The sequence below is a fragment of the Delphinus delphis genome, chromosome 3 (genome assembly GCF_949987515.2).
Source record: "Delphinus delphis chromosome 3, mDelDel1.2, whole genome shotgun sequence".
NCBI lineage: Eukaryota > Metazoa > Chordata > Mammalia > Artiodactyla > Delphinidae > Delphinus > Delphinus delphis.
In genome coordinates this window covers 5,749,763-5,777,096 of record NC_082685.1, presented here as the reverse complement: position 1 = coordinate 5,777,096, position 27,334 = coordinate 5,749,763, and the positions used below count along the sequence as shown (strand labels likewise).

Genomic DNA, 27,334 nt, shown 5'->3' with positions numbered 1-27,334 from the left:
CTCTGCCTGGAACGCTCCACTCCTGACTTACACGTGGGAAGCCTTCAGGTCTCAGCTCAAAAGTCACCTCCTCAGGGAAGCCCTCCCTGACTTCCCTGTCTAAATCAGCTCCACCTAGTCCCCTCTGTGGCATCCATCACCCTGTGATTTCCTCTCCCTAGCTCTTATTCCTCTCTGGAATTCTATGATACATTTATTTACTTAAAAAACTCATTACACATTTACATAGCACTCACTGTCTGCCCGACCTGGTTCTAAGCATGGACTTCACGTGTCTTAACTAATCTAAACTTTTAAAAATTAATTAATTAATTAATTTATTTATTTTTGGCCGTGTTGGGTCTTTGTTGCTGTGCGCAGGGTTTCTCTAGCTGCGGCGAGCGGGGGGCTACTCTTCTCTGTGGTGTGCGGGCTTCTCATTGCGGTGGCTTCTCTCGTTGCAGAGCACAGGCTCCAGGCGCGCAGGCTTCAGTAGTTGCAGCACGTGGGCTCAGTAGTTGTGGCTCGTGGGCTCTAGAGTGCAGGCTCAGTAGTTGTGGCGCACAGTCTTAGTTGCTCCGCAGCATGTGGGATCTTCCCAGACCAGGGCTCGAACTTGTGTCCCCTGCATTGGCAGGCAGATTCTTAACCACTGCACCACCAGGGAAGTCCCTCATCTAAACTTTTAAACAACTCTGTGCGTTGGGTAGTGTTATTACCTCCATTTACAGATGAGGAAACAGACACGGAGAGATTCAGGCCACACAGCCAGGAGGCATGTGAGCTCTGGGGGTATGTTCTCATGGTCTGTCACCCCCGCAGGACCAGCCTGAGCCATCCTCAGCTGTGCACCTGGTTCCAGCACAGAGGACGGCTCAGTGTGGTGGGTAAACAGACCCTGTTTTTACAGACGAAGCAGCAGAAGTTCCAGGGGGAGGTAACTTGCCAGGTGGCAGGGCCAGCTTTGAACCTGCTTCTTGGACCTGCTAACCCCATGTCCTGCACCATCCCCAGAGGACCCCCGAACTGTGAGCCCCAGAGCCTCCAAGCAGCTTCAGCAGGTGCTAGCTCAGACTGCGAACAGATGCCTGCTATTTTAAACCCACTGTTTAACTCATTAAGACAGCTGTTTCCCATCCCCAAAGTCGGCGGAATTAGAATTAAATTCATTCCGGAATTAAACACACACATACACACACGCATACCCTGCCGCCATGTGGAGGCAAAACTTGTTAGCGTTTAGGCAAGCCTTCGAGCCTGGGGACGGGGCTTGGCTTCCGCCTGCCGAGTTAGATCACGGCCCAGTAGTTGCCAGCTGGGCCTGCGGCCAGAATGGCCCGAGGGCCCAGATTCCTGTGTTTACCCAGGCCTCCACCATTAGAGTCCAGCTGCCAACTGGATGTCCCCCTGGACTTCTCCCTGACCCTTCAGGCCCTGGGGGGCCCAGACAAAGCCGACATTTGCACCTGAATTGGCTTTCCCTCCTGGGTCCCCATCTGAGGGACAGGCCTCCCACCGCCCCCCTGCTGCTCACAGCGGAATCCAGATCTCAGCTCCTCTTCTTCCTCTCCCTTCACCTCTTAGGTCCAAACGGTCAGGACTCACTGGTGATGCCATTTCCAAACAGCTACTTCCCCTACTGCTACTGCACCAGTCCGAGCCTCCGTCACCTCCAGCTTGCCCCTGCCTCCTTCCTGGGCTGCTGGCTTCCACCCTGGCCCCCAGCTGACTGTTTTCCTTCAGCAGCCAGAGGGATTTTCCTAGCGCCTTCATTGGATCATGCCACTCTCTCGCTTAAAATCCTCCAATGCAGTGCTGTCCAATAGAACTTTCTGTGACTGATGGAATGTTCTAGACCTGTGTCACCAAACACAGTCACCCACAGGTGGCTATGGAGCACCTGTGGAGCACAGGTGGCACGTGTGAGTGAGGAACTGAATGTTTAATTTTATTTCATTTTAATGAACTGAGATAAGCCCAGGTAGATGGTGGCTGCCATATTGGTCAGTGCAGCTGTAAGGTCTCTTCAGCTAATGCTGTTGGCCTGTCCAGATCCCCTGGGCCCTCACCATTTCCCTGCACTGCTGGGAGGCATCCCAGCTCTGACTCTCTGCCTGAGCCTGCTCTGCTCACACCCATGGCAGGTGAGAAGTATCTCAGAGATCGCGCCATTCCCTCCAGCAGCCCCCAACCAATGGCCGGCAGGAACAGGAGTGTAAATACCCCAGCTCCCTCATTCCCAGAGGCAGGCAACTCTGAAGTTCATGCTCTGCAGAGGTCCCCAATGGGACTGAGCCCCATCTGCCCACCACAGTCACCTACTCACGAATGCACCCTGGATGGGCTTCTTCCCATCCCTCCCACACTCCCTCACTCCCTCCTGGGGCTTCCTGGGATCACCTCCCACATAAACTGCTTGCGCCCGAAACCTGTCTCAGGGCTGCTTGCAGGGAGCCCAGATAGGCCAGGCTCTGCTCCTCCCCCTGCTTCCTCTCCCTCGTCCTCCCCATCGTCCTTCATTTTAGTGCCTTAAGCCTCTTTGGTTGTATTTAAAAAATGTTTTCTTTTGGAATAATTTTAGATTTACAGAAAAGCAGCAGAAATATAAGTGGCATTCCTGCATACCCTCCACCCAGCTTCCCCTAATGTTAACATCGTATGTAACCCGGTAAGATGATGAAAACCAGCAAAGTAATACGGGTACAATATTGCTAACGAACTTACAGACCTTACTGAAGTTTTGCCATGAGTGTCCAGGATCCCACCCAGGATCACTCTGAATCTCATCGTCATATCACCCTGGCGTCCTTCACTCTGGAACACTTCCTTAGTCTTGCCGTGTCTTCCATGACCTTGACATTTATGAAGAGCACTGGCCAGGGATTTTGCAGAAGGTCCCTCAGTTCTGATCTGTCCAATGTCTGCTCACGGTTGGACTGGGGTCATGCGTTTTTGCCCAGAATCCCATGAGGGTGATGTTGCATCCTTCTTGGTGTAGGATGTCAAGAGACTCAGGAAGTTGCTCTATCTCATCACCAGTGATGTTAACCTTGATCGCGTGGTTAGGACAACACCACATTTCCCCCCTGGAAAGTTACCTTCTTACCTTTCAAATCTGTAAAATATCGTGGGAGGGTTACTTTGACAATATGTAACCAGCCTGTTTCTCCTTAAACTTTCACCCACACCTTCTAGCATTCTTCCATTGATTGGATACTTAGAGCCTTTATCTTATCTCCACATTGTCTTGTGAGACTTTCTCATTCATTTGTTTGAACCTTTTCTTCCTCTGCTGGACAGAGCCTCCTAGAGGGTGGGGGCTGGGTCTGTCCCAGTCGCTCCTGTGCCCCCAGTGCCTGGCGCACACACACAGCAGGTGCATGAGCAAATATTTGATTTGAAAGGACACCAATCAACAAATCCCAGGTGCTCATGAAGTATGATTTGGTGGCGCCCCAAGGATGTTCTAGAAGCGAAGGCCTTCCCTCACTTCGGGCTTCCATTCACATGTCCCCACCTTGGGGAGCCCTTCCCTGAGTGCCCCAACTAATGCTGCCTGATTTCCTTCATAGCACGTCCCACCTTGAAATTATTTCTTTTGATGGTTGATGGTTTATTCATTCAGTTAATTTGTGTCCTGGCTATCTCCCCTCCTCTCAGCTAGAATATAATCTCTGTAAATTCAGGAGTTTTGTCTTGGTCACGACTGTGTACCCATCACCTGGCACATCGTCCTGTGCAGACAGACCCCTCTCTTCAGCAGTGTTTTCTGTCTTCACAAATTTAATTATTCTGTCATAAAAACTGGGACCTCGGGCTTCCGTGGTGGCGCAGTGGTTGAGGGTCCGCCTGCCGATGCAGGGGCACGGGTTCATGACCCGGTCCGGGAAGATCCCACATGCCGCGGAGCGGCTGGGCCCGTGAGCCATGGCCGCTGAGCCTGCGCGTCCGGAGCCTGTGCTCCGCAACAGGAGAGGCCGCAGCAGTGAGAGGCCCGTGTACAGCAAAAAAAAAAAAAAAAAAAAAACAACAAAAAATACTGGGACCTCGGAGAGGAAAGGTGGGAAGACACATGAAGCCATCTGACCTCAGACAGCAAGTCTGTGACGGGCAGCTGGATGCCTCGCCCAGCAAGGGCAGGAGGTTTGGGGAGCCTGGGGCGTGGAAGATGGTCCCTCCTCCTCTTAGCTGTGGCACTTGGGGAGGATGATCCCCCCTTTGCCAGCTTCCTCCTGGGAAAAGTAGGAAAAAGCACAGCCCCAAGCTCAAAAGACAGTGGGAAGGTCCATTGACAATTGTGTTCAGAGACTGTTGGCTCTGCACTGACGCCCTTCATTTTACAGATGGGGAGGTGCGATGCTGAGACTGGGAGGGACTTACTCAGCCAGTAAGTGAGGACTGTGTTGGGCCATAAACCCAGCTCCCCTCTCTCACCATGTCACAGAGATGTGCCTTTGTTTTCAAGCTGACAAAACCCACTGTGGGTTATCTGCTGTGGGCCAGGTGTGGGACTGAGAAGTGGGGGATGAGAGAGAGGCAGGCAGAGAAAGACACAGAAAGTAGCATGAGAGACAAGAAAAGAGAGTAAATTAGACAAGGAGACACAGGGACAAGGTGACAGAGACCAAAAAAACTTACATAGAGAGACAGGCACAGACAGAGACAGAAATCTCAGGACAAGGACTTACAGCAGAGTCAGATAGTAACAAATAGAGATATTGACACAGAGACATAGAAAGACTGAGACAGAGGGAAAGTTAGAGAGAGGGGGACAGAGAGGCAGAAACAAAAGAGGCAAAGACAAAAAGCGACCCTGACTGAGACACAAAGGTAGAGAAGGAGGGAGAGAGAGACATAAATAGAGATACGTAGAGAGGAGAGGCAGAGGGGCCCAGGGCAGCCTTCCTGTGGATGACTCACTGGCAATTTATCAAGGACCCCTGGCAGACCTCCAAGTCCACCCCCCTCCAGCTCAAGCCCCAGCCCCCTGGGGCCACACGGGTTTCCTGAATCGCAATCCTGCTGGATGGGTATGTGTACTGCATGCCCGCCCATGTATGTGCAAGTTTAGCATCCAATTTACAGGAGGTGCACCAAGGAAGGAATCTGATGTGACTCTGACTTCTGGAGCAATCAGAGTGAACACTGGCACATCTCATCACCCCATCTGATATGTGCTTTATAACTAAGAGTCAGAGGAACCAGTCATCTATGGTATGTCCCCTCCAGCATAATCAGAGTAGGTTCTTGCTAGAAATATTTGGGGAAGGAGACAGCATGAAGCAGAAAAAGAAAATCAAACTTACAGTTGCTCCTAGTGTCTTCTCCTATGAGGTTCTGGAAGACTCACCACTCCCCTATGAGGTTTGTTGTGTGGGGATAGACACCCTCTCTCAGGCAAAAAGAGGAATATAACTGGCTCATGTCACAGGGGTACACGTTTGTATGGCCCTCAGGCTCAGATGGACTGAAGTGCTCAAATGACGTTTTTAGGACCTGGGTCTCTCCTGGTCTCTTTGTTCTGCTTTCTTGTGCATTCTTCTGTTCTCAGGCAGCGTCTTAGGTTGGGTTGGCCTAGGAGCAGACCCCAAAACAAGGATTTGAATGCCAGTTATTTATTTTGGAAGTGATCTCAGAAAACACTGGGAGGGGAGTGGCAGGAGGGAGACAGGAAAAGGAAGGCAACCCATGAAGGAAGCATTGTCAAGAGCAAGTTATCATGGGGACAGTTGGGGCCCATTCTCACTGGGGGCCTCTAGGAGATGGTGAGGGATGTGCACCCCAGAGTTATCTCATTTGAGGAGCGAGAGATGGGGCATTTGTCCACTCGCCTCCATTTTTCATTGTTTCTGGGCTGCTCCACAGGGCGTTAATTCCCTGGCACACCAGAAGAGACTTCAGAAGGAGTGCCACCTGGGACTTCCCTGGTGGTCCAGTGGTTAAGACTCCACGCTCCCAATGCAGGGGGCTCGGGTTCGATCCCTGGTCAGGGAACTAAATCCTGCATGCTGCAATTAAGACCTGGTGCAGCCAAATAAATAAATATTAAAAAAAAAAAAAAGGAGTGCCACCCTGCCAACACCTTGATCTTGGACTTCTGGCCTCTAGAAGCACAAGATAATACATCTGTTCTCAGCCACCCAGTTTATGGTACTTTGCTACAGCAGCCCTAGGAAACGAATACACCCTATTTATCAACTGCCCATCTTTGGAGAACTCTTTCTTGACCTTTTCCCCTACTACCATGCACCTGTTCCTTTATTTACCAAATACTCCCTAAGGATCTACATTTTATCTTTCTTTAAAAAGAAAATTTTGTGAGAGTCATAAACGAAAAACCCATATCTCTTGCCACGAAGGAACGGGACTCACAAGAAACAAAGACACAGAAAACAAAAGGATGTTTTAAAATGCCAACGGGGCCAAGGACCTGTCTCTTAGGGAAATTAGCAATTGCCAGAAAGACATTAAAGACTGTACCACCAAACAAGTCTTTCTTGAAGTAAGCCCCAGGGGGAGACATTCATGGTCACCTCCCCTTTTGTCCTTCACACCCACTCACTCATTCAGGGATATTGTCCCCTCTTAGTCTCTCTGTCCCATTTCCCAGTCCCTCCCCTGATGCTACAGCTGCCTCCGTGGCTTCTCCACCTCTTTCTCTCTCTCTCCAACCCACCCTCCACGCAACAACCAGAGGGTTCTTTCAGAAACATAAATCTCTTTTATTTCAGGAGGAATAAGTGAATTTATTCCCATCGTAAAAGATGCAAACAGTGCAGAAATATATAGAGCGGAAATGGGAAACAAAATCCAGTCATGTCCTGCCTCTACTCTAAACTTTCTGTGGCTCCTCGTCATTCTCTGTGTAAACCCCAAGGCCATGGACATTCAAGGTTTGGGTCTGGTCCTGCCCCTCCTTCCCCCATCTCTCTCCTATCCTTGAGTAAGACCCTCTTTTTAGCCACTCTGAATGGCTTGTCATATCCAACCATTCAGCTCTCTCTCTCTCTCTCTCTCTCTCTCTCTCTCCCTCTCCTCTCGCTCACCTCAGGACCTTTGCACATGCCATTCTCCCTCCCCCCATATCAAGTTGCATCCCCAACATGCTGCTCTCTGCCCCCTTACACCAACTTCATCCTTACCCTCCAGTCTCAGTGCGGTGACACCTCATGTTTTTTTGGCCTCACCCAGATGCAGACCCTAGGACAAGGATTCCATTGTGCCTTCACTTCTACAGCTGCCATAACCAGGGGATGCAAAACAACAGAAATGTATTCCCTCACAGTTCTGGAGGCTGGAAGTCCAAAATCAAAGTATCAGCCCAGTTGATTCCTTCTTGCAGGTTCAGAGGGAAAATCTGTTCCGTGCCCCACTCCCAGCTCCTGGTGGTTGCTGGCACCCTTGGCATCCCTTGGCTAGTAGACACATCCCTCCAATCTCTGCCTCTGTTGTCACATGGCCTTCTGCCTGTTTCACTCCTGTGTCTCTTCTCTATCATTGGCCGAGGCCTGCTCTGGGAGGTATTAGACCAACTGAGAAAACCTAAAGAATAAGTAGCCAGCCTGGCAAACTATGGTTGAGGGAGAGAATTCTGTTCCTGGCAGAGGGAACAGCATTTGCAAAGTTCTAGAGGTCAGCAAGTCATGATGCATTTAGAACATTGAAAAGCACTGAGGGGACTTCCCTGGTGGCACAGTGGTTAGGAATCTGCCTGCCAATGAAGGTGACATGGGTTCAAGCCCTGGTCTGGGAAGATCCCACATGCTGAGGAGCATGAAAGCCCATGCGCCACAACTACTGAAGCCCATGCGCCTAGAGCCCGTGCTCTGCAACAAGAGAAGCCACTGCAATGAGAAGCCTGTGCCTCGCAACGAAGAGTAGCCTCCACTCACTGCAACTAGAGAAAGCCCGCGTGCAGCAACGAAGACCCAACGCAACGAAGACCCAACGAAGACCCCACGAAGACCCCAAAATAAATAAATAAACAAACAAATAATTTTTAAAAAAGAAAGAAAAACATTGAGGCTTTGGAGATTGGCAGGGGCTTGACCATGGGAGAGCTTGTAGGACACAGAAATGAACATGGACTTTATCTGGAGGGCAATGGGGAGCCATGGGAGAGTTTAGAGCATGGGAGAGACCAGAGGATTGAGATTTTAGAAATATCCCTGGCTGGCATGTGGTGATGAACTGAAAGAGTTGTGAACTGGAGGCAGGTCTGTTATGGGAGAATGAAAAAATTCAGACCCTATGCTGAATGCCAATCAGGCATTCTCTCATTTAATTCTCATACCACCAGCCCTACAAGACGGGTTTCTCATCATTACACCCATTTTACAGATCTGGAAGCTGGGGCCCAGAGAGCTTAAGTGACTTATCTGGCATCACACAGCTTGTCAATGACAGAGCAAGGAATCAGGGCTTGAGTAGGCTGCCCAACCAGGCAGCAGACTCACGGTGGGAGATTTGAGTATGAGGAGTTGGGGGGTCATGAGGCTGATGGCCAGGGCTCTGGCTGAGGGATGAGGGACAGCTGGAGACCTGGCTAGAAAGGAAGCTCTGACCTGAGAGAATAAAGCCAGTGCAGGTAGTCTACCAGGTGCTGAGGACTTGGACCACCCACTCCTGCCAGCCCAGCCCTGACCTTGGCACTTCTCCCTCCCCCCATATCAAGTCAGTTAGACTCTGAGGACACATGAACTGAGAACCTGAAGGGTGAGAAAGAGCCGATCACAGGGAGAAAGGGCATTCCAGGCTGAGGGAACAGCCTGTGCAAAGGCCCTGAGGCAGGACCGGGCCTGGTGTGTTGGAGGCACAGCAAGGAGACCCATGTGTCTGGAGCAGAGTGAGCGAGGGGAAGAGAGGGAGGATATCTGGGATTTGGGCTCTAAGACCTCATGGGCAGAGGGTGCCCTGAACAAGTCTGAGTCCCCTGGAAATCTCGAAAGGGGGGGGAAATTAGCCCCTTCCTCAGTGGGTCCCTAGGAGGCTTGGGGAGATGATGTTGGCAGAATGTGAGTGTGAGGGCCGGATCCAAGCCATGGGGTGGTGGTGGGGCAGCCGCCAGCCCACTTTGTGGCACCTCTGGGCCTTACGAGGTCCAGGAGCTGGGGATGCTCTAAGCCGTCCAGAAGTTTTTGCGAAGGTTGCCCAGCCCCCCAGGTCAGAGCCCCAGGAATTCTGTCTTGGTGGGAGGTGTGGGTGAGGGACCAGGATGTAACAGGATGATGTCACAGAGGCCGGGGGCATCTAGAACTCTGGGGGCTCCTGGTCTCAGCGTCATCTGCTAGGAAGGCCGCCTGGGTAGGTCAGCTCCTCCTGGGACCAACCTTCAAAGACACAATGCACGCTGGGCTGCCACCAGGAGCTGTTTCTGTCTAGGGCCACGCAGGTCCCAGCTGCTCTGCCTAACTGCCTATGAGCCACCCGTTCAAACTCCATTCACACCCCAGCCATGGGCCCCCTGGGAGGTCCTGGAGATGCCTGGAGGCCTCCTGTCCATGGTCCCCAGCGAGACCTAGCTCCACACCACAGCCAGAGAAGGAGGGGCTGGCCATGGGGCAGCCCTGGCCAGTCCTGGCCCTGGGGGCAGTCAGGGTCTCACTGATCCTTCTGGGGCTGCTGGTGCCCACACAGGCAGTGGTGCGAGCCGTGCTGGATGGTAACTCAAGCACCGTGGAGTTTGCGGACCTGCCGGCCCTGTTCGGGGTGCCCCTAGCCCCCGAAGGTGTGCGGGGCTACCTGACGGAGGCCAGACCGGCCAACGCGTGTCATCCCATCGAGGGCCCGCGGCCGGGCAACGGCTCCCTGGGTGGCATCGTGCTGATCCGCCGGTACGATTGCACGTTTGACCTCAAGGTGCTGCACGCTCAGCGGGCCGGCTTCCAGGCGGCCATCGTGTACAACGTGCGCTCTGACGACCTGGTGCTCATGGCCTATGTCTACGAGGACCTGCGGCGCCAGATCACCATCCCCTCGGTGTTCGTGGGTGAGGCCACCTCCCAGGACCTGCGGGTCATCGTGCGCTGCGATAAATTGGCCCACATCCTCCTGCTGCCCGACCAGCCGGCCTGCCCGGACCTGGACTGCCACCCCATGCTGGCCATCTCCTGGGTGCTGGGCTGCACCCTGGCCCTGCTCATGACCGCCTTCTTCGTCCTGTGGTATCTATGGAACTGGCTGCGGGCCTGGTGGGCCTGCGGGCCAGGGGTCAAGGCGTGGGCCAGCCAGAGGGCCCAGGTGAGCACTTTCACGAGGCTTCACGACCTGTGTGCCATCTGCCTGGATGAATACGAGGAAGGTGACCAGCTCAAGATCCTGCCCTGCTCCCATACCTACCACTGCAAGTGCATCAAGCCCTGGTTCTCCCAGCCCACCCGGCGCTCCTGCCCTGTCTGCAAGCAGTCGGTGGTCAGCACGGAGGACAGCTCTGACTCCACCGTCAGCAGCCATGGGTACGAGGAGGACCCCTCGCTGCCTGGCCACCGCCCCCCGATCTGGGCCATCCAGACCCGGCTGCGCTTCCGGAGGCTGGAGCTGCTGACCCGAGCCAGCGCCCCCCGCCGCGGAAGTGCCACCTCCATGGGGGCACCTGAGCCCAGCGAATCCTTGGAGGGGCCTCCAGAACCCCTCTGAAGCCCGCTGCCCCTGGCTGGTGGAGATTGGGGCAGCGAGGGTAGAAGTGAGGAGTGTTTCTAGTGTGGAGACTAGATAATAAAGTGGGTTTGAAAGCGGATTCTTGCCCTGGCTGCTGTGGGGCGGACCGGCCCCTCATGCCACGCGTGTGGCAAGCTGAGCCTAAGGCTGGCTCCTGGCATCTGTGGGCGAGTGAGGGTATATGGGGGCGGGGGGGGGGCGGTATTCTCAGGGCTGCTGTGTGCATCATGTCCTTGGTGGCCCTGCGACGGGGCCCCTGTGCCTGCGTTCCAGTACTGGGCACGGGAGCGGCTGATTTCTCATATGCTTATGATTCATTTAAACCTTAAACAAAAGATAAACTTGTTACTTTGGAATAATTTTAACTTTACAGAAAAGTTGCAAAGGTACTAGAGATAGTTTCCATGGACCCCTTGCCCAGCTTCTCCTGAGTGTTCGTGTCTTACATCAGCATCACACGTCTGATTCAACCGAGAGAGCACCTTGGGTAGGTTACGATGAACTGAACTATGGATTCAATTTGAATGTCCTCAGCATTTCAACTATTTATAGTGGAAAGTGTCAAACACACCCAAGTAGAAAGAATGGAATAATGACCCTCCCCACATGTACCCATCACTCAGATTCAATGATTATCTACTGGCCACTCTGGTTTCCTCTATTCTTCCTCCTCTCTCGCTATTTTGATGCAAATCCCAGATGCTTTTTCATCTGTAAATGTTTCCATTTGTGTCTCTAAAGCAGTAGTTCTCAGCTGGGGTGGGGATGTTGTCCTCCCGGGGACACTGGGCAGTGTCTGGGGACATCTGTGGTCGTCATGACTGGGGTTGGCTCCTGGCATCGAGGGCGTGGGACCAGGGAGGCTGCTCCCCACCCCACAGCGTCCAGGACGGCCTCACCTCAGAGAATGATCTGGCCTGCAGGTCCACAGTGCTGAGGGGAGAGACCCTGCTTTATAAGATAAGACCCCTTAAAAAACTCTGCAAACTCCAGTATCATGTCCTGAATAATGATTCCTAAATAGCGTCAGGTATCCACCTAGGGAGCACATGGAAATGTGCACGCTTACAATATACAATTTTTGTAGGCTCTTTGAATCAGGATCTAGATAGAGTCTACGCTTATTGCTGATGGTCTCCTAAGTCTCTGTTAATCGAGAGCTTCTCTTGCCATCTTTCTCTCTTAAATTTTCCTTGCAATTTGTTTATGTGAGGCCACCAGGTCATTCACCCTGCACAGATGACCCGGATCTGGGTTTTGCTGATTGGGTGTCCCTGTGGTGTCATTTCACAGATGCCTCCGTCCCCCGTAGCTTCTGTTAATTTGTAGTTGAATTCAGAGACCAGCTCAGATGTGGTTTAATCTTATGGCGGACAGATAAGGTGTTTCTTCAGGTCCCAGTGCATGCTCTTCTCAGAAGGGTTGGGCCAGTGAAGGGGGTCTTCTAGGCAATGAATGAGGGGCAGATGCTAGGCTTGAGGCAAGCCTGATCAGGAAGGTCCAGGAGGGAATATTGTATAGAATTTCTCAGAGGGCACAGTGTACGGGTGATAGTGGGATCTGGACCCGGTAGTCTGGTCTTGGTGGATTCATGAGGGAATGTCTGTGTTTAGTCAAATGTCTTCTTTTTCACACACGGGAGTGTTTTTCACTTGTGCTTTGTGGTCTGTACTTCACTACATAGCTGGGAACCTCCAAGGTAGTTCAGAGGAAGGGGGTCTCTTCTTGGATGGATGATGGCAGAGTGGGCTGCTGGTCTGGTGTGTATGGGGTGGGCAGCGGCACAGAGACGTGGGCAGAGGTCCTTGCACAGGATGCTTGGGACATGGTAAAGACCTCCCACCCAACTCTTGAGGGACTTTGCTCCCAGCCTGATGGCCCTAAGGCCGCAAAAGGAAGCTGCATTATTCAGAGAACGCTGCCTTGGTCCCTGTGGATGGCCCAAATCTGGCAAGAGCTGTGGGAGGCCAGAGCTGCCAAGCAGGGACAGGCCTCTCTGTCCAGCGGGCATGGGCTGGGATGAGGATGGAGAAGTGGAGACAGGGAGGAACGTGTGTAGCCGTCAAGCTTGCGGTTGGCCATGGGATCTGAGACCTGCCCAGAGCAGCTTAAGCACAGAGAGTTATTTGCTCATGAACTTGAGTAGTCAGTCCGGGTATAGCATGGAGGCTGCACGGTGTCCAGGGCCCGGGTTTCTTTTATCTTATTGTTCCACATCCTTAGCAAGTGACCTTCTCCTCGTGGGACAAGGCAGCTGCTTGAGCTCTTGCCATCACATCTGCATGCCAGTCAATGAGGAGGAAGAGGTGAGGAAGGGCTCGCCCTCTCCCTTTAAGGACACTTCCCCAGAAATCCCATACACCACTTCTGCTCACACCCCATTGGCCAGAACTTAGCCATGTGGCCACACTTGCCTAAAAGGATGCTGGGAAATGTAGTCTTTATTCTGAATGGCCAACGGTCCAGCAGAAAACCAGGGGTTCTACTACCATGGAAGAGAGAACAGATACTTGGGGTGGCCAGCATGCCTGCCACTGGTCCACAAGAGCTGTCCAATACATGTTTGTTGAATAAGTGAATGAATGAATGACTGAATGAATGAATCCCCACACCTCTAAGCCTGAGCATCCTTCAAGGTCACAGGCACCACAGGGGAGCAGGCACATCCCGGTTCACCAGAGAGATGACCTTTCTCATGACCATGCCAGAGGAGGGAATGAGCTCACCGTTACCAGGGATGAAACCCAGCTCTTAGCGAGGCCCTCCTGTGCTCCAGGCCCCAGGCCACATGGCTTCTTTCCACTATTAAACCTCTCTGAGCCTCGGTTTTCCCATCTGTAAAAAGGGGGCAGTAACAGCACCTGCCCTGCAGGGTTCTCCAAGCATGCACAGTGCCTGACACTGTCAGTATTTGTTGATTGACTAAGTGACCTGCCCACAGCCCAGCTATAATATTGGGTGATCAGTGCTGTGATGGGGGAATCATAGGCACTGTGTTAACCCAAAGGGAGGTGCCTGACCCAACCCAGAGAATCTGGGAGGCTTGCTGCAGGCAGTGTCTTCTAGACTGAGAGCAGAAAGAGAAGGAATCAGCACTGTGAAAAGGAAAAGTGAACCTGGCAGCTGGAACGGCATGGGCAAAGACCCCAGGCAGCCTAGTCTGGCATCCAGTGGGTGCTTAATAAGTGTACACAGAGGTCCCTGCCCACAGTACCCTCTGAGACGAGGCCTCAGCATCATCCCAGACTCCTCAGTCCCCCCACAGCCAGGTCTGGCCCCTTCTCCAGCCGTCTCCGGGAAAGCCGGGCGCTGCTAAGGACGGCCAGCTTAGTGAGGCCAGCCTGTGCCAGCCCCATCGGCCCCGCCTTGACTGCTGCTTTAGGTAAGCACCAGCAGAGGCTGCCTCTTGTCCATCCAGGGCATGCCCTGGCTGTGTTTGTCTAAGGGGGAGTATGGCCAAATGGGGAAACTGAGGCTCAGAGGACAGGGGACCAACCTCAGTGATGGGGGTGGCCTCAAGGATAACAGTAGCCACCAGCACGACTACGGAGCACACGCGGCATGGCGGGTGCTGCGCCATGCTCTTTCCGGCACTGACTCCTTGCATCCGGCGCCAGGTTCCTATGCATATACCCATTTTCCAGAGGAAGAAATTGACTACGTGAAAGAGGATGTAGCCTTCGCAGGGCCACACTCCTGCACCCGAGACAGTCCCCTCCACTTTTAAATGGCTCTAAATTTGTTTTTTTAATATGTTTTTAAAATTTATTTTATTTTATTTTTGGTTGCGTTGGGTCTTCATTGCTGCACATGGGCTTTCTCTAGTTGCAGCGAGCAGGGGTTACTCTTAGTTGCAGTGCATGGGCTTCTCACTGCAGTGGCTTCTCTTGTTGCAGAACATGGGCTCTAGGCGCAGGGGCTTCAGTAGTTGTGGCTCGCGGGCTCTAAAGCACAGGCTCACTAGTTGTGGCTCATGGGCTTAGTTGCTCTGCAGCATGTGGGATCTTCCTGGACCAGGGCTCAAACCTATGTCCCCCGCATTGGCAGGCAGATTCCTAACCACTGCACCACCAGGGAAGCCCTATATATTAATTTTTATTGAAATATAGTTGCTTTACAATGCTGTGTTAGTTTCTTGCTGTACAGCAAAGTGACTCAGTCATGTGTATACATATATCCCCTCTTTTTCAGATTTCCTTCCCATTTAGGTCACCACAGAGCACTGAGTAGAGTTCCCTGTGCTCTACAGTAGGTCCTTATTAGTTATCTATTTTATTTTATTTTATTTATTTATTTTTAAGATTTTTCTTTGACGTGGAGCATTTTTAAAGTCTTTATTGAATTTGTTACAATATTGCTTCTGTTTTATGTTTTGGCTTTTTGGCCACAAGGCATGTGGGATCTTAGCTCCCCGACCAGGGATCAAACCTGCACCCCCAGCATTGGAAGGCAAAGTCTTAACCACTGGACCGCCACGGAAGTCCCAGTTATCTATTTTATACATAGTGGTGTATATATGTCAATCCTAATCTCCCAATTCATCACCCCCTTCCCCCCTTGGTAACCATAAGTTTGTTCTCTACATCTGTGACCCTACTCTGCTTTGCAAATAAGTTCATCTCTACCATTTCTGGATTCCACATATAAGCGATATTATACGATATTTGTTTTTCCCTTTCTGACTTGCTTCACTCTGTATGACAGTGTCTAGGTCCATTCACGTCTCTTCAAATGGCTCTATTTTGTTCCTTTTTAAATGGCTCTAACTTTGGTTTCTGCATTCTGCTGGCCACCACGTCCCGATGTGTGTCATGGCTCCAGCTGTCTGTCTGTACAACAATTGGTGCTGACCGCCTACTTGTTCAAGCCTGTGCTGGGCACACTAGACATAGTAGTGACCAAGACAGACCCAGTCCCTGCCAGCATGGGACTCCCAGTCTGGGGGGAGGAATGGGCCATGACAAAGCAGTGACAGTGTGACTCGGGGGTGATGGGGGATGCACAGGTGCTGTGAGGGTCCACAGGGGCACTTGCCCCAGCCTGGAGGGTCAGAGAAAGCTTCTCAGGCAGAGGGCATCTACCTCAAGACCTGAGGGATAGAACAGAAGCAGTTGGGCAGGACTGGGAAGGGTGTTCCAGGAGGAGGGAACAGCATATGCAAGGACCCAGAGTCCTACAAGGCCCAGTAATAACAAGTAATGACACTTCAAGTTCATAACAAAGCTCCCTTCAGCAGCCTGAAAACGCTTGGGCCCAACTATCCAAAAAGACAAATGGAATTGGGTCCTATTGTAATCAATCCTATTTTCCACATGAGAAAACGGAGGCCCAGAGAAGTTAAGTGACTTGCCCCAGGGTAGAGAGCTGAGAAGGGACAAAGCTGGGTGAATGGCGGAATGAGAGGCAGAGTGATGCCCCCACTCCCAGTTCAGGCTGCTTAGGGCATCCCTCACCCCTGGCTCTGACCCAGCTCTTCCTCCGACCTCCATTGGCGGGTGCCAATCCACTCCAATGTGACCTGAGGATAGTGTGTTCGTCACCCCCTCTGCTCCACACCCTCTGCTCCTTATGATACAACCAGTGAAAAGCAGATTCCAAGGAACTCCCAGCAACCACTGGAGGCAGCTGCAAAATGGTGCGGGCCACAGGGAGGATCTCAGCCCTGATGGCAACTGGAAGGGAGGTTGTGAAGGTTGTGATTCATCACCTGACCCTCCTCCTCTGTCTCCACCTCGTCCCCACGCCCTGTCCTCTTCCTAGCCCACCCCTCCCAGCCTCCCAGCCAGACCCAGGAGGGGAGGATGCTTTTAGGAACAGATGGCTGCCTTCCTTGCCCAGGACTCTGCCAGTTAATTAACGCCGCCTGTAATTAAACTTCCCACAAATTAGCTGTCAGCTACACTAAAGGGAACCGTCCCTCTCAAATGCCACCTTGACTTGCTGAATTGTGAGCCTTGTCGACAAAATAATTAAAGGCAGAGGGAGGCAACCAAAATTTGGAGGCTTTTTTTTTTTTTTTCCTTTTCTAAATCTCTATCAGTGTCTGTGGCCAAATGCTCCCACCCCGGACTTGGGAATACAACCAGGCTGTTTTCTGAGGTTCAATGTATTTCCAAAAAAATTTCTTTCCATTGTGAAGAAATTTTTATTGTGCACCTATTGTGTACCAGAAACTGTGTTAGGAGCTAGAGACCCAACAGTGACCATGGTAGGCACAGTCACTGCCTTCTTGGAACTTACATCCTTGACATACATTTTTTTTTTTTTTTTTTTTGGCCGTGCTGCCTGGCATGCAGGATCTTAGTTCTCCGACCAGGGATCGAACCTGTGCCCTGCATTGGGAGCGCAGAGTCTTAACCACTGGACCACCAGGGAAGTCCCTTGACATACATTTGTAAAAGCAAAGGAAATAGATGAGGTTATTACAGCTGGGGGAAGAGCATTCAGGGAGAGGGAACAGCCAGTGCAAAGGCCCTGAGGCAGGACCAGTCACGATGGGGGCTGGACCAGGTGGAGACAGAGGAGGGGACAGAAGTGGGCCGATCTGGGATAGATTTTGCAGGCACAGGTGACAGGATTGTAGTAGTTCCCCCTTATCTGTGGTTTTGCTTTCCGTGGTTTCAGCTACCTGCCATCAACCAAGGTCTGAAAATATTAAATGGAAAGTTCTAGAAATCAACAATTCATAAGTTTTAAATTGCTGCCATTCTGAGCCACGTGATGAAATCTTGCACAGCCTCCCTCTGTCCCGCCCGGGGCTTGAATTATTCCTTTGTTCAGCACCTCCCACCTGCTCAGGCTTTAGTAGCTGTCTAGGTAATCAGGTTGACTGTCATGTTATCGCAGGGCTTGTGTTCAAGTAACCCTTATCTTACTTCATAGTGGCTGCAAAGCGCAAGCGTAGTGATTCTGACAACTTGGATATATTCTAACTGTGCCTAATTTATCAATAGCCAATATTTTGTAATAAGTATAAATGGAGTGTAACCTTTAACAATTGTATTAAAAACTTGATTATAGGTATGTATGTATAGGAAAAAACATAGTATATATAGGGTTTGGTACTATCCGAGGTTGCAGGCATCCACTGAGGGTCTTGGAACGTTTCGCCCTGGATAAGGGGGGACTGTTGTATATGATACGGAGGGGGGAAGGTAAGAGAAAGGGAAATAAGGGAGCAGCAGATTCCCGGATCTCTGACCCAGAAGTAGAAGAAATGGACAATTGATCCACAAAGATGCCAGATTTGCACAGAGTGAAGTCTTTTTCCAAAAAAGAAAAAAAAGAAAAAAAAAGAAGTCTGCAGCTTCATACAGGCCAATTGCTAAGGCCCAGGGAGCATGGTTGGATGGAGTGAACCCCCAGCTCAGGCCTCTGCACTCCAGTCTCCCCTGGGGGGGTCTCCCTAGCATCAAGGATGGGGTGAATGGTGCCCATACTCGTTACAATGTAATCAGGTCCTGACGGCTGCAGAGTTGAGCCCCAGGAGATCCCAGGGGAGACCAGGGATGTGACTGCCAGATGCCCATGAGCTGCAGAGGCTCAAGCCCCAGCACCCTGGGGTCAGAGGAGGGTTATGCGAGCCTCACCGGGCAGGCAGGAAAGCCAACATGGACCTCTGTGTTCTTGGTCTTCCCAGGATAGTTTGCAGGCTCACAGGACAGTTTTCAGGCCCTTGGAGCACCTCAGGGCCTTTGCACAAGCTGTACTTTCTGCTTGTGGACAGGAGTACCCTGTTCTCCCTCCCCTACTATCCCTTTCTTCCCCCTTCAGGTCTTCACTCAGGCATCACCTCTTCCAGGAAGCCTCCCTGAATGCCTCAGCCTGAGTCAAGTTCTTCCTCTGGGCCCCCACCAGGTCTGTGCTTCCCCCGCAATGGGCCCAATCACCCAGTGTTGTAACCACCCAGCATGACATCTGTCCTCTTTCCCTACTGAACTGTGAACTCTGTGAGGGCTGGGTCTGCCTTTGTCACTATGGTGTCCCCACTGCCTAAATGAATTGGTGGCACACAGTAGGCTCGATAAATAATAGTAACAAATAATAGAGTTCATCTGAAACCCTTGGGGCCAGATGTGTTTTGGAATTCAGATGGTCCTAGATTTTAGGACGCTATTAAGGTGTACTCAGCATATATTAATAACATCCTCCAGCAGGGCCTGGGGCAGCCCATTCTCCCTTCCCAATCAAACACAGTAACAATAGATAGAATATATATATATATATATACACACAGACACACACACACATGCATACATACAATAAATGGGATAAATAAAGCTTAGTAAAAATCAAAGGCTGTTAATTCTTTATTTTTTTCAATTGGCCACACCATGCAGCTTGCGGGATCTTAGTTCCCTGGCCAGGGATCAAACCCGCACCCCCTGCAGTGGAAGCACGGAGTTCTAACCACTCGACCCCCAGGGAATTCCCAAAGGCTATTAACTCTTGATTCTCAATGAGTTTTAGAGTCATCCGATGAAAATTTTCTATTTTTGGAGCTTTTTAGGTGTTGGAATTATGGGAGAGGGAGTGTGGGCCTGTGGCTGATCTTTGTTGACTGCTTTTACCTGCCAGGAGCGTGGAGGCAGCGTGTGCCATGATCAGAGCCCGGGGTGCCACAGGGCCTGGTTCAAAGCCCAGCTCTGTCCACTTTGGAACTCTGGGATGGGAGCAGGGGACATCACCTTTCTGTACCTCAGTTTTTCCATCTCTAAAATGGGGATGATAAGTATCTAATTTGTGATGCTGCTGTGGGACAGGATTAAATAACTTTGTTTATATATATATTTTTTTGTGTGTTTATATTTAATAGATATAAAGTGCTTGGAATGTCACCAGGCCACAGCAAGTCGTCGCTAGCTATTTTTTTAATTTAATTTTTATTTCGTATTGGAGTATAGTTGATTTACAATGTGGTATTAGTTTCAGGTGTACAGCTAAGTGACTCAGTTACATATATACATATATCCGTTCTTTTTCAGATTCTTTTCCCATGTAGGTTATTAAGCCACTAGCTATTCAGTTTTAAAATAATTAAATAAACTGGAGAAGACTCAGGAGAACGAGGATTATGGGGAGTCAGCCCCAAGAAAGTTATAATAGACAAAGATGTTCATTTTAAGGCACATGGATGGGACTTCAAAACAAATCAGAAAGCTCAGAAAACAAGAAAAAAAGTGAGATGTCTCATGCTCCTCCCCTCCCCGCTCTTTGTAAATTAAAAACACATGTCCCGAGGGAGCTTTCTGGGGTGATGGAACAGCTGAATATCTATTGAGGTGGTTACTGAGCCCGAGTGCCACAACTACTGAGCCTGCGCGCCTAGAGCCCGTGCTCCGCAACAAGAGAAGCCACCGCAGTGAGAAGCCCGCGCACCGCAACGAAGAGTAGCCCCCCGCTCGCCGCAACTAGAGACTGCCCGCACACAGCAACGAAGACCCAATGCAGCCAAAAATAAATAAATTTATTTTTAAAAAAACAACAAGAAGAAACTTGTTTTTTAAAAAAATAAAGATAGGCAAACTAAACTGTGATGATGGAGAGTAGAAAGTTACCTTGGGGGAGGGGCGTATACACTAGGGGTATCCTCCCCCTCCCCCAAGCGTTCCTGGTGGTGGAATGTTCTATACAGGGTCAGAAATAGGGTAAGGTGAGGAAGACACAGTCCTGAGGGACAAAATTTAAGGGAGCACAGCAAAACTCAGCAATCAAGGTAAGTAACATTTGACTGCAATATTTGGAAAAACCAAAACGAATGCCAAAACAAAATCTAGAATGAACAAAATATCAAAATTTCAGATAAAGATGAGATTTGACCTTGCACTTGTAAGACTCACCTCCACTGCGGTCCCCCAAACCCCTGGCCCTGGTTCTACCCCTCCCTCTGGGTGCTGACCACGGGGATGTGTGCTTGGGCAAAAATGCATCCAGCTGTACAGTTAAGATCTGTGCTTTCCATCTCAAAAAGAAAGTTAAGAAAAAAGAGACACAGGCAGACAAAACAACCTTATCTAGTCTCAAGAACGCCCACAATTAAAAAAAAAAAAAAAAAAAGCCTATTAGAACTGTTCCGGGAGGGGAGGGGGATAAAGGAGGAAGAAATAAGTATATAAAACCGGAACCAGTGGTGGGGGGAGGGGCAGAATCAAATAAATGTTTGTTGTATGAATACACAGTGAACAGGAAGGCACAGCCCCCAACGCGCCCAAGCTCCCAGTAAATAAACAAGTGAACAAGATAATTAAGAGGGGAGCCCCCCGCTTGCCTCCCCCTCCGGCGCCTCTGCCATCCCTGCCAGGCTTGGTAGTGCTGACAGCGCAGCCAGGCTGCCAGGAAACGGCCGGCCCCTGCGTACTCTTTCTGCCCTCAGTCTACAGCCGCCTGGGCTAGAGGGGGAAGGAGAGGGGACCGCCTGGTGCTCTGTCCCTCTTCGCCATTATTCATTCTGTGAGCCCAGAGGGCAGGGACCTGGGTGCGATTTCACCACCGCAGTATCCCCAGTGGGTCCCAGGCTGGCATACAGTGGGCGCTCAATTAATGTGCAATTGTCCTGAAAGGTCAATCAAAGCTCTGGGGTCTTTTGATTGCTGGGGGCTGGGTCGGGGTGGGGGGAGGGAGTCTTCCATCTTTCCTGCGCAGACGGGAGGACTGGGCGCACCTGGGAGCAGAGGGAGGCGGGCAGGGGTCTCTAAGTCCAGCCTTCCCCGTCTCGCTAGAGCCTGAGCCCACAGACGTGCAGGAGCAGATGGAGGTCCCACAGCTAGGAGGGGAGTGCAGGTGCCCAGAGGCTTCAGGGACCCCCGACCATGCCTCACAAGGTCTGAGTTTTCCTGGGGGAGCGACAAGAGAAAGGCCTCCAGGCTGGCCAATGGGAACGCGGAGGGGACGCATTACCTCATCAGGCAGCGCGGCCATTGGCTGTGGGCTCCCGTGGGCGGGAGACCGGCGCTAGCTCTTGGGGACCGGGATGCTGTTGCTGGGGCCAGCGGGGAGGGTGTTGACGGAGGAGGAAGGAGAAAGGGGGGCAGGGGAAGGGAGGGGAAGGGGAGGCGAGGGAGCTCGTGGAAGAGGGATTTGCACTTTGTTCGGAGCTGTGAGTGAGTTTTTATAATAAGCGTGAAGCCCTTTACTCCGTGTCGCTCCCCACGCGGGTCCCCTTGCCTGGCCATCCCGAGGCCGATTTTAGGGGGGAAGCTGAAGGTAACTGAGAGGGTTCCTCCACCGCTAAATTAGAACCCCCACCCCCAGGTTAGCAGCCCCCTCCCTCATACACGCGCACACACAGTGTCCCCAAGACGGCATGAACAGACCCCACCCCCCAACCCCATCAAATAGGACCTCAGCTTGCTGGTCTGTGCCTGAGACACTACCATTCATCCCACTGAGTCCCAGGACACACCCTCCAGCCACTGACGCCTCTGCAGCACCTGCAGGTTGCACCTCTCTGAGCCTGTTTGTTTCCCACGGTGTGAAATGGGGTCCATAAAAGTCCCCACAACCGGGGAGGTGCTGCAAAGGTCCATTCAGTCAGCCAACAAGCACATATTAAGCATTTACTGTGTACCAGGCCCTGTGCTAGGTACTGGGGATATGAGACGGACCAAGGCAAGCCTTGGCCCAGCTCCCTGGACCTTAAGGTCTGGTGAGGAAAACAAACATAAACAGGAAAACAGCCATTTCAGAGGACCCCAATGCTGTGAGGAAAATAAAAGCAAGGGGCAAAGGTGGGAGGAGAGTGAGTTGGGTGTTACTTTAGCCCAACGATCAAGGAAGGCTCACCTGAGGAGGTGATGTTTAGACAGAATTAAAGGAAGCTATTAGAAGATCTGAGGGAATAGCATTCCTGGCAGAGGGAATAGCCAGTGCAAAGGTCCTGGGGCAGCACCATGCCTGGTGTGTTGGAGGAACAGTGAGGAGGGTCACGTGGCTGGACAGAGTGAGTGAGGGGAGGAGAGGGAGGAGGTGAGGGCAGGGAGGGGACAAGGGTGGGGGGCAGGTCCTGCAGGGCTTTGGGAATTGTGGGGAGGACTTGGGCTTTTACCCCAAGGAAGATGGGAGCCCTGGATGTCTGTGGACAGAGGACGGGCTGGACCTGATTCAGGTGCTCACAGGTACTCTCTGGCTGCTTTGGGGAGACAGCCTGTGGGGGACCAGGGCGGGAGCTGGGGGGCCAGGGTGGAGGGGACTGTGCTGGTCCAGATGAGTAATGGTGGAGCCAGACCAGGGTTGCAGCCATGGAAGGAGTGAGAAGTGGATGAGGTTGAGATATACTTTGGAGCCCACAGATTCCAGAGGTACTGAGTTTGGGGGGAGGCAGAGTTTTGGTTCCTGCACACCACTTGGCCCATGGTAGGCACTAAGTGAGCAGCAGTGGTGAATTGTAGCAGGATCACTGGGTGGGCTTTTCCTCCTCCGCTCCCATCAGACCTCCACACTCCAGGCCAAATGAATGAGTGAGTCACTCCAGGCTGAGAGTAGCAAGGGGTGGGGTGGGGAGGGGAGGTACGCACCGGATGCTGACTCAAGCCTCCCACCCAGGTGTTTTTGACTCATCCACACCCCCCATTGCATATCCAAGTGTGGCCCCAAGTGAGATTAGCAACATATCGAACCCCTCTCTGCAGGGTCCTCCCACCTCCGAGCTGAGAACCCCAACTCTGCAATCCCAGCCTCTGCCTGATGCCGAAATCCCCCACATCCCGGGGTCATTAGTGGCGCCTTATCTTGCATACCACCAGGACCAGGAAGCTCACTCTCTTTCTGTGAGTAAAAGATATTATGATTGACCCCCCAAATCTGCTTCCATAGGCAAGGCTATCTTTTTAAAGTATAAATCTGAACTTGTGTGCATCTGCTGTAAACCCTCAGTGGCTCCCCGTTACCCGCAGAACCACATATCTCAGTATTTTTTTTTATTGTGGTATAGTTGATGTACAATATTATAAGTTACAGGTGTCCAATATAGTGATTCACAGTCTCGAAAGGTTATATTCCATTTATAGTTCTTATAAAATATTGGCTATATTCCCTGTGTTGTATAATATATCCTTGTAGTTTATTTTATACATAATAGTTTGTACGTCTTAATCCCCTAACTCTGTGTTGCCCCTACCCCCTTCCCTCTCCCTCAGTATATGTATTTTTTTAATTTTTAATTTTTTTTTTTTTTTTGGCCACACAGTGCGGCATGGCATGCGGGATCTTAATTCCCTGACCACGGATCGAACCCGTGCTCCCACTGGGAGCATGGAGTCTTAACCACTGGACCGCCAGGGAAGTCCCCCTCAGTATGTTTTATAAGGCCCTGTGTGGTCTGGTCTCTGCAGACTCTCCAGCTCACCCCTCCCAGTCACACTCCGTGTTACCCACTTATTTCCTTCTTGACTTTTGCACAAGCTGTTTTCTCTACTCGGAGGGACCTTCTCCCTTCCTTTTTTGCTTGCTGGCCTCATTTTATACATCTAAGCACAGTTCAGATGTCAGCCCATTTAGGAAGTTTTCTCCTACCCTCTAGGGTGAGTTAAAGAACCGCTGGATCCCTTTGGGATACATTGTATCTCCCCTGACCCAGCCTTGCAGATTAGAATTCCTGCTCGCCAGCCAGCCCCAGCTCTGGGCTGGTGGCTGCCTGCAGGGCTCTGAAATTCACCAACCAGGACTTTCTCTGAAGTTTGGTTGTCCCCAGAACTGCCTCTCAGTCTCTCTCTAAGGGCATCATTAGGTTAAAACCTCCTCCGATCTGCTCCCCGCAGGCCACCCCCCATGCAGCCACAACCGGAGCTCCTTTTGAAGAGTGATTGACTAACAGCCATTAGATTAATGGGCAAGGCGTAGCATTTCCATTTCTGCTGCATCTACAAACTAAATGTTCCCGTGTAATTACAATTAAGGACATGTTTGTGTGTGATGGCTCCTGGCTTCCTGGCCTCCCTCCCCCTCTTGGGCCGTTTGCCTGTTTCCACCTCCTTTTCTCCCCCCTCTGCTTTGGCTTTCTTTCATTCCCCCCCCCCCCCCGCCCTCTTTCTACCTCTTTCTCTCTTTTTCTCTTCATGTCTGTCTCTCTCCATCTCTCCCCCTTTCTATCTCTGTCTCAATTTCTGTTTCCATTTCTTTCTGTCTTCACCTATCTCTCTGTGTCTGTCTCTCTCTGTCTCTGTCTTTGCCAATCTCTCAGTCTTTCTCCCTCCTTTATATCCGTGTCCAACAAACCTTCTACAGTGCACTAGTCTTAAGTGTGTGGCCTGAGGCATCATTACATGGGTATAAACGCGTGTAGCCACCACCAGATCAAGATTAGAATATTCTAATCCTCAGAAACCCCTTTTTTCGGCCCTCTCCCAGTCAGGCCCCCTCAAGGGTAACTGTATTTGATCTTTTTCTTTCAATTTTCCTCCCCTGATCCTGGGACCATTAATTAATTTATTGGCTGCACCGCGTGGCATGCGGGATCTTAGTTCCCTGACCAGGGATCGAACCAGTGCCCCCTGCAGTGAGAGCACAGAGCCTTAACCCCTGGACCGCCAGGGAATTCCCCGGAGTTTAAACCCTTTACATCTCCCGCCCTCCTCAGTAGCCCTTCCAAGGCAGGGCCAGGCGAGGGGCTGTGTGTCTGGGATCCCAGGAGGCCTCCTGTGGGTAAAGTGGCCTTTCCAAGAAGCCAAGTATGGCCCATGGAGGCCCCTAAGGGATATTACAGGCCAGGAGTCAAGAGAGGAGGCCCTGGTGTAGCGATGACAAAAACTCTTTGGATTCTGGTGCAAAAATCCCCCATGACTGCTGCCCAGGCTCTGAAGAACACACAGGCCCTCCCAGGGGTCCCAGAACACTTTGACTGAACCCACGGACAATCCTTTCAGCACAGCGGAACTTGAAGGACCCAGAGGGACCTTCCGTTCTTCCTCCTCTTGGACAGATGGCAAAACTGAGGCCCTGCCTGGATGCTTCTCCAAGGTCCGAGGGTAAGTCTGGACCCAACCAGGTTAGGACCCAGGCCTCCTGGGGACAGCTCTCAGGTGTGAGGCCTCAAGATGGCCCCTTCTCTCTCCTGAGCCTCTGTTTTCCCATCTGTGAAATGGGAGGCTGAGGGTTAAGCTAGGTGGTGCTGGTCTCAGGGCTGTGAATTCTGGGGTACCTGCCCCACTCAGGTGGGCCACGCTAGGTTTGGGGGGTGGGGCATCTGTGAAGCCCAGGACCAAATGTGGGCTTCCCAGGAGCAGGAGAGGGTTCTACCATTATCTCCCGTGGGTCCTCTGGCATCATGGCTTTGTCAGAGCTTTCCCTGATGAAATGGGACATAGGAAGGATAAGTTTTGATAGAGGGAAGGGTGGGGCTTCCGAAAACGAATCTAGTCCTGTGTGATCCTGTCTGTATCGAAGATTCTCACTCGACCTGAATCCTCTCGGATAATCGAGTGTTCACCCATCTTTGGAGCCAAGCACACCTGCTGTCCCCGTTTTACAGATGAGTACACTGAGGCCCAGAGAGGGTGCCGTACTTGGCTCCCGGTCATGGGGCAGCCAGCGAGTGGCAAAGCTGGGATTCGAACCCGGGTCTGGCTGACCGCAGATGCTCTTCCACCCCCATGGCCTCCACTGGAAGCAAATGTCAGAACAGAAGCTGAGCCTCTCCTCACCCCCTCCTTGTGGCTGAAACTGGGTTCGCAGACAATGAACAAACGCTGGCTGTCAGCAGCTCCTCTGGCCTCTGATAAATCGAGAGAATTAAAATCCATTTAGAGGGAAATCTCTAAATAGGTCTGTGTTGTGTTTTGTGTGTGTTTTTTTCCTGTCTTTTTCCCCCCCCTGCTGTCTCTGGCTGGGTAATGTATTCCAGTAACAGAACTGAATCTGACTTAATCGAATTTAAAAGCAGGTATTACATCTGCACCTTGTAAGTGAAGGTGGGTGAAGGAATCGCCGAGGAGACGGAGTGTTTTTACCCAGGGTTGCCTCGCTCTTTGCACCGGAAGAAGTGGTGTTAATTCCCATCTGGGACTCCTTGCCGGCGGGGGTGGGGGGGGTGGGGGTGGGGAGGGGGTGTCTCCCCGGGCTGGTCCATAAAGGGTGGGATTTGGAGGCGGAGAGGCCAAGGGGACTTGCAGGTGAGGTGGGAGTGCCTGGGCCTCTGGAGAATGGGTACAGTAAGCCCAGTTGCTTGTAAAGGCCATCCTTGGAGGTGGGGTCCACAGGAAGCTGATATGTCACCTCCCCAAAGCATCCTGTTAGCCCCACCTCCAAAACACGCCCCCCCCTCCCACTTCTCACCTCTGCTGCCTCCACTCTGGCCTGGACCCCCATCATTGCTTGCCCAGACTCATTGCTTCATCCTACATCTCCCACAGCAGCCCAAACGATTTTTTTCTTATTCTTTTTATATTGTTAACTTTAAAAAAAAATTGTGGTAAAATAAACATAACATAAAATTGACCAATTTCACCATTTTTAAGCATCCAATTCCGTGGCATTAAATACATTCAGCAGGGGAATTCCCTGGCAGTCCAGTGGTTAGGACTCTGAGTGTCCAATGCAGGGGACCGGGGTTCGATCCCTGGTCAGGGAACTAAGATCCTGCAAGCCGCACAGCGCAGCCCAAAAAAAAGTAAATACATTCACCATGTTGTGTAATCATCGCAGACATTTTTAAATGATTTCCCCCCATTTTTTTGTCACGCCCAACAGAAACTCTGTACCCATTAAG

At 51.5% G+C, this 27,334-nt stretch overlaps 1 protein-coding gene and 1 long non-coding RNA gene across 2 annotated transcripts in view; both read left to right on the top strand.

The window, feature by feature from the left end:
* Nucleotides 1–26,359, top strand: part of LOC132422672 (uncharacterized) — a 77,509-nt gene extending 51,150 nt beyond the window's left edge. The window contains exons 2-4 of the long non-coding RNA XR_009518873.1: nt 23,262–23,399; nt 25,494–25,595; nt 26,099–26,359. This is a non-coding gene — a long non-coding RNA (uncharacterized lncRNA). The remainder of the gene's footprint in view (nt 1–23,261; nt 23,400–25,493; nt 25,596–26,098) is intronic.
* Nucleotides 8,978–10,614, top strand: ZNRF4 (zinc and ring finger 4). Its single transcript, XM_060007216.1, is given in 2 exon segments — nt 8,978–8,993; nt 9,371–10,614. Coding segments are annotated over 2 exon segments (1,260 nt in total).
* Nucleotides 26,360–27,334: the final 975 nt, after the last annotated feature.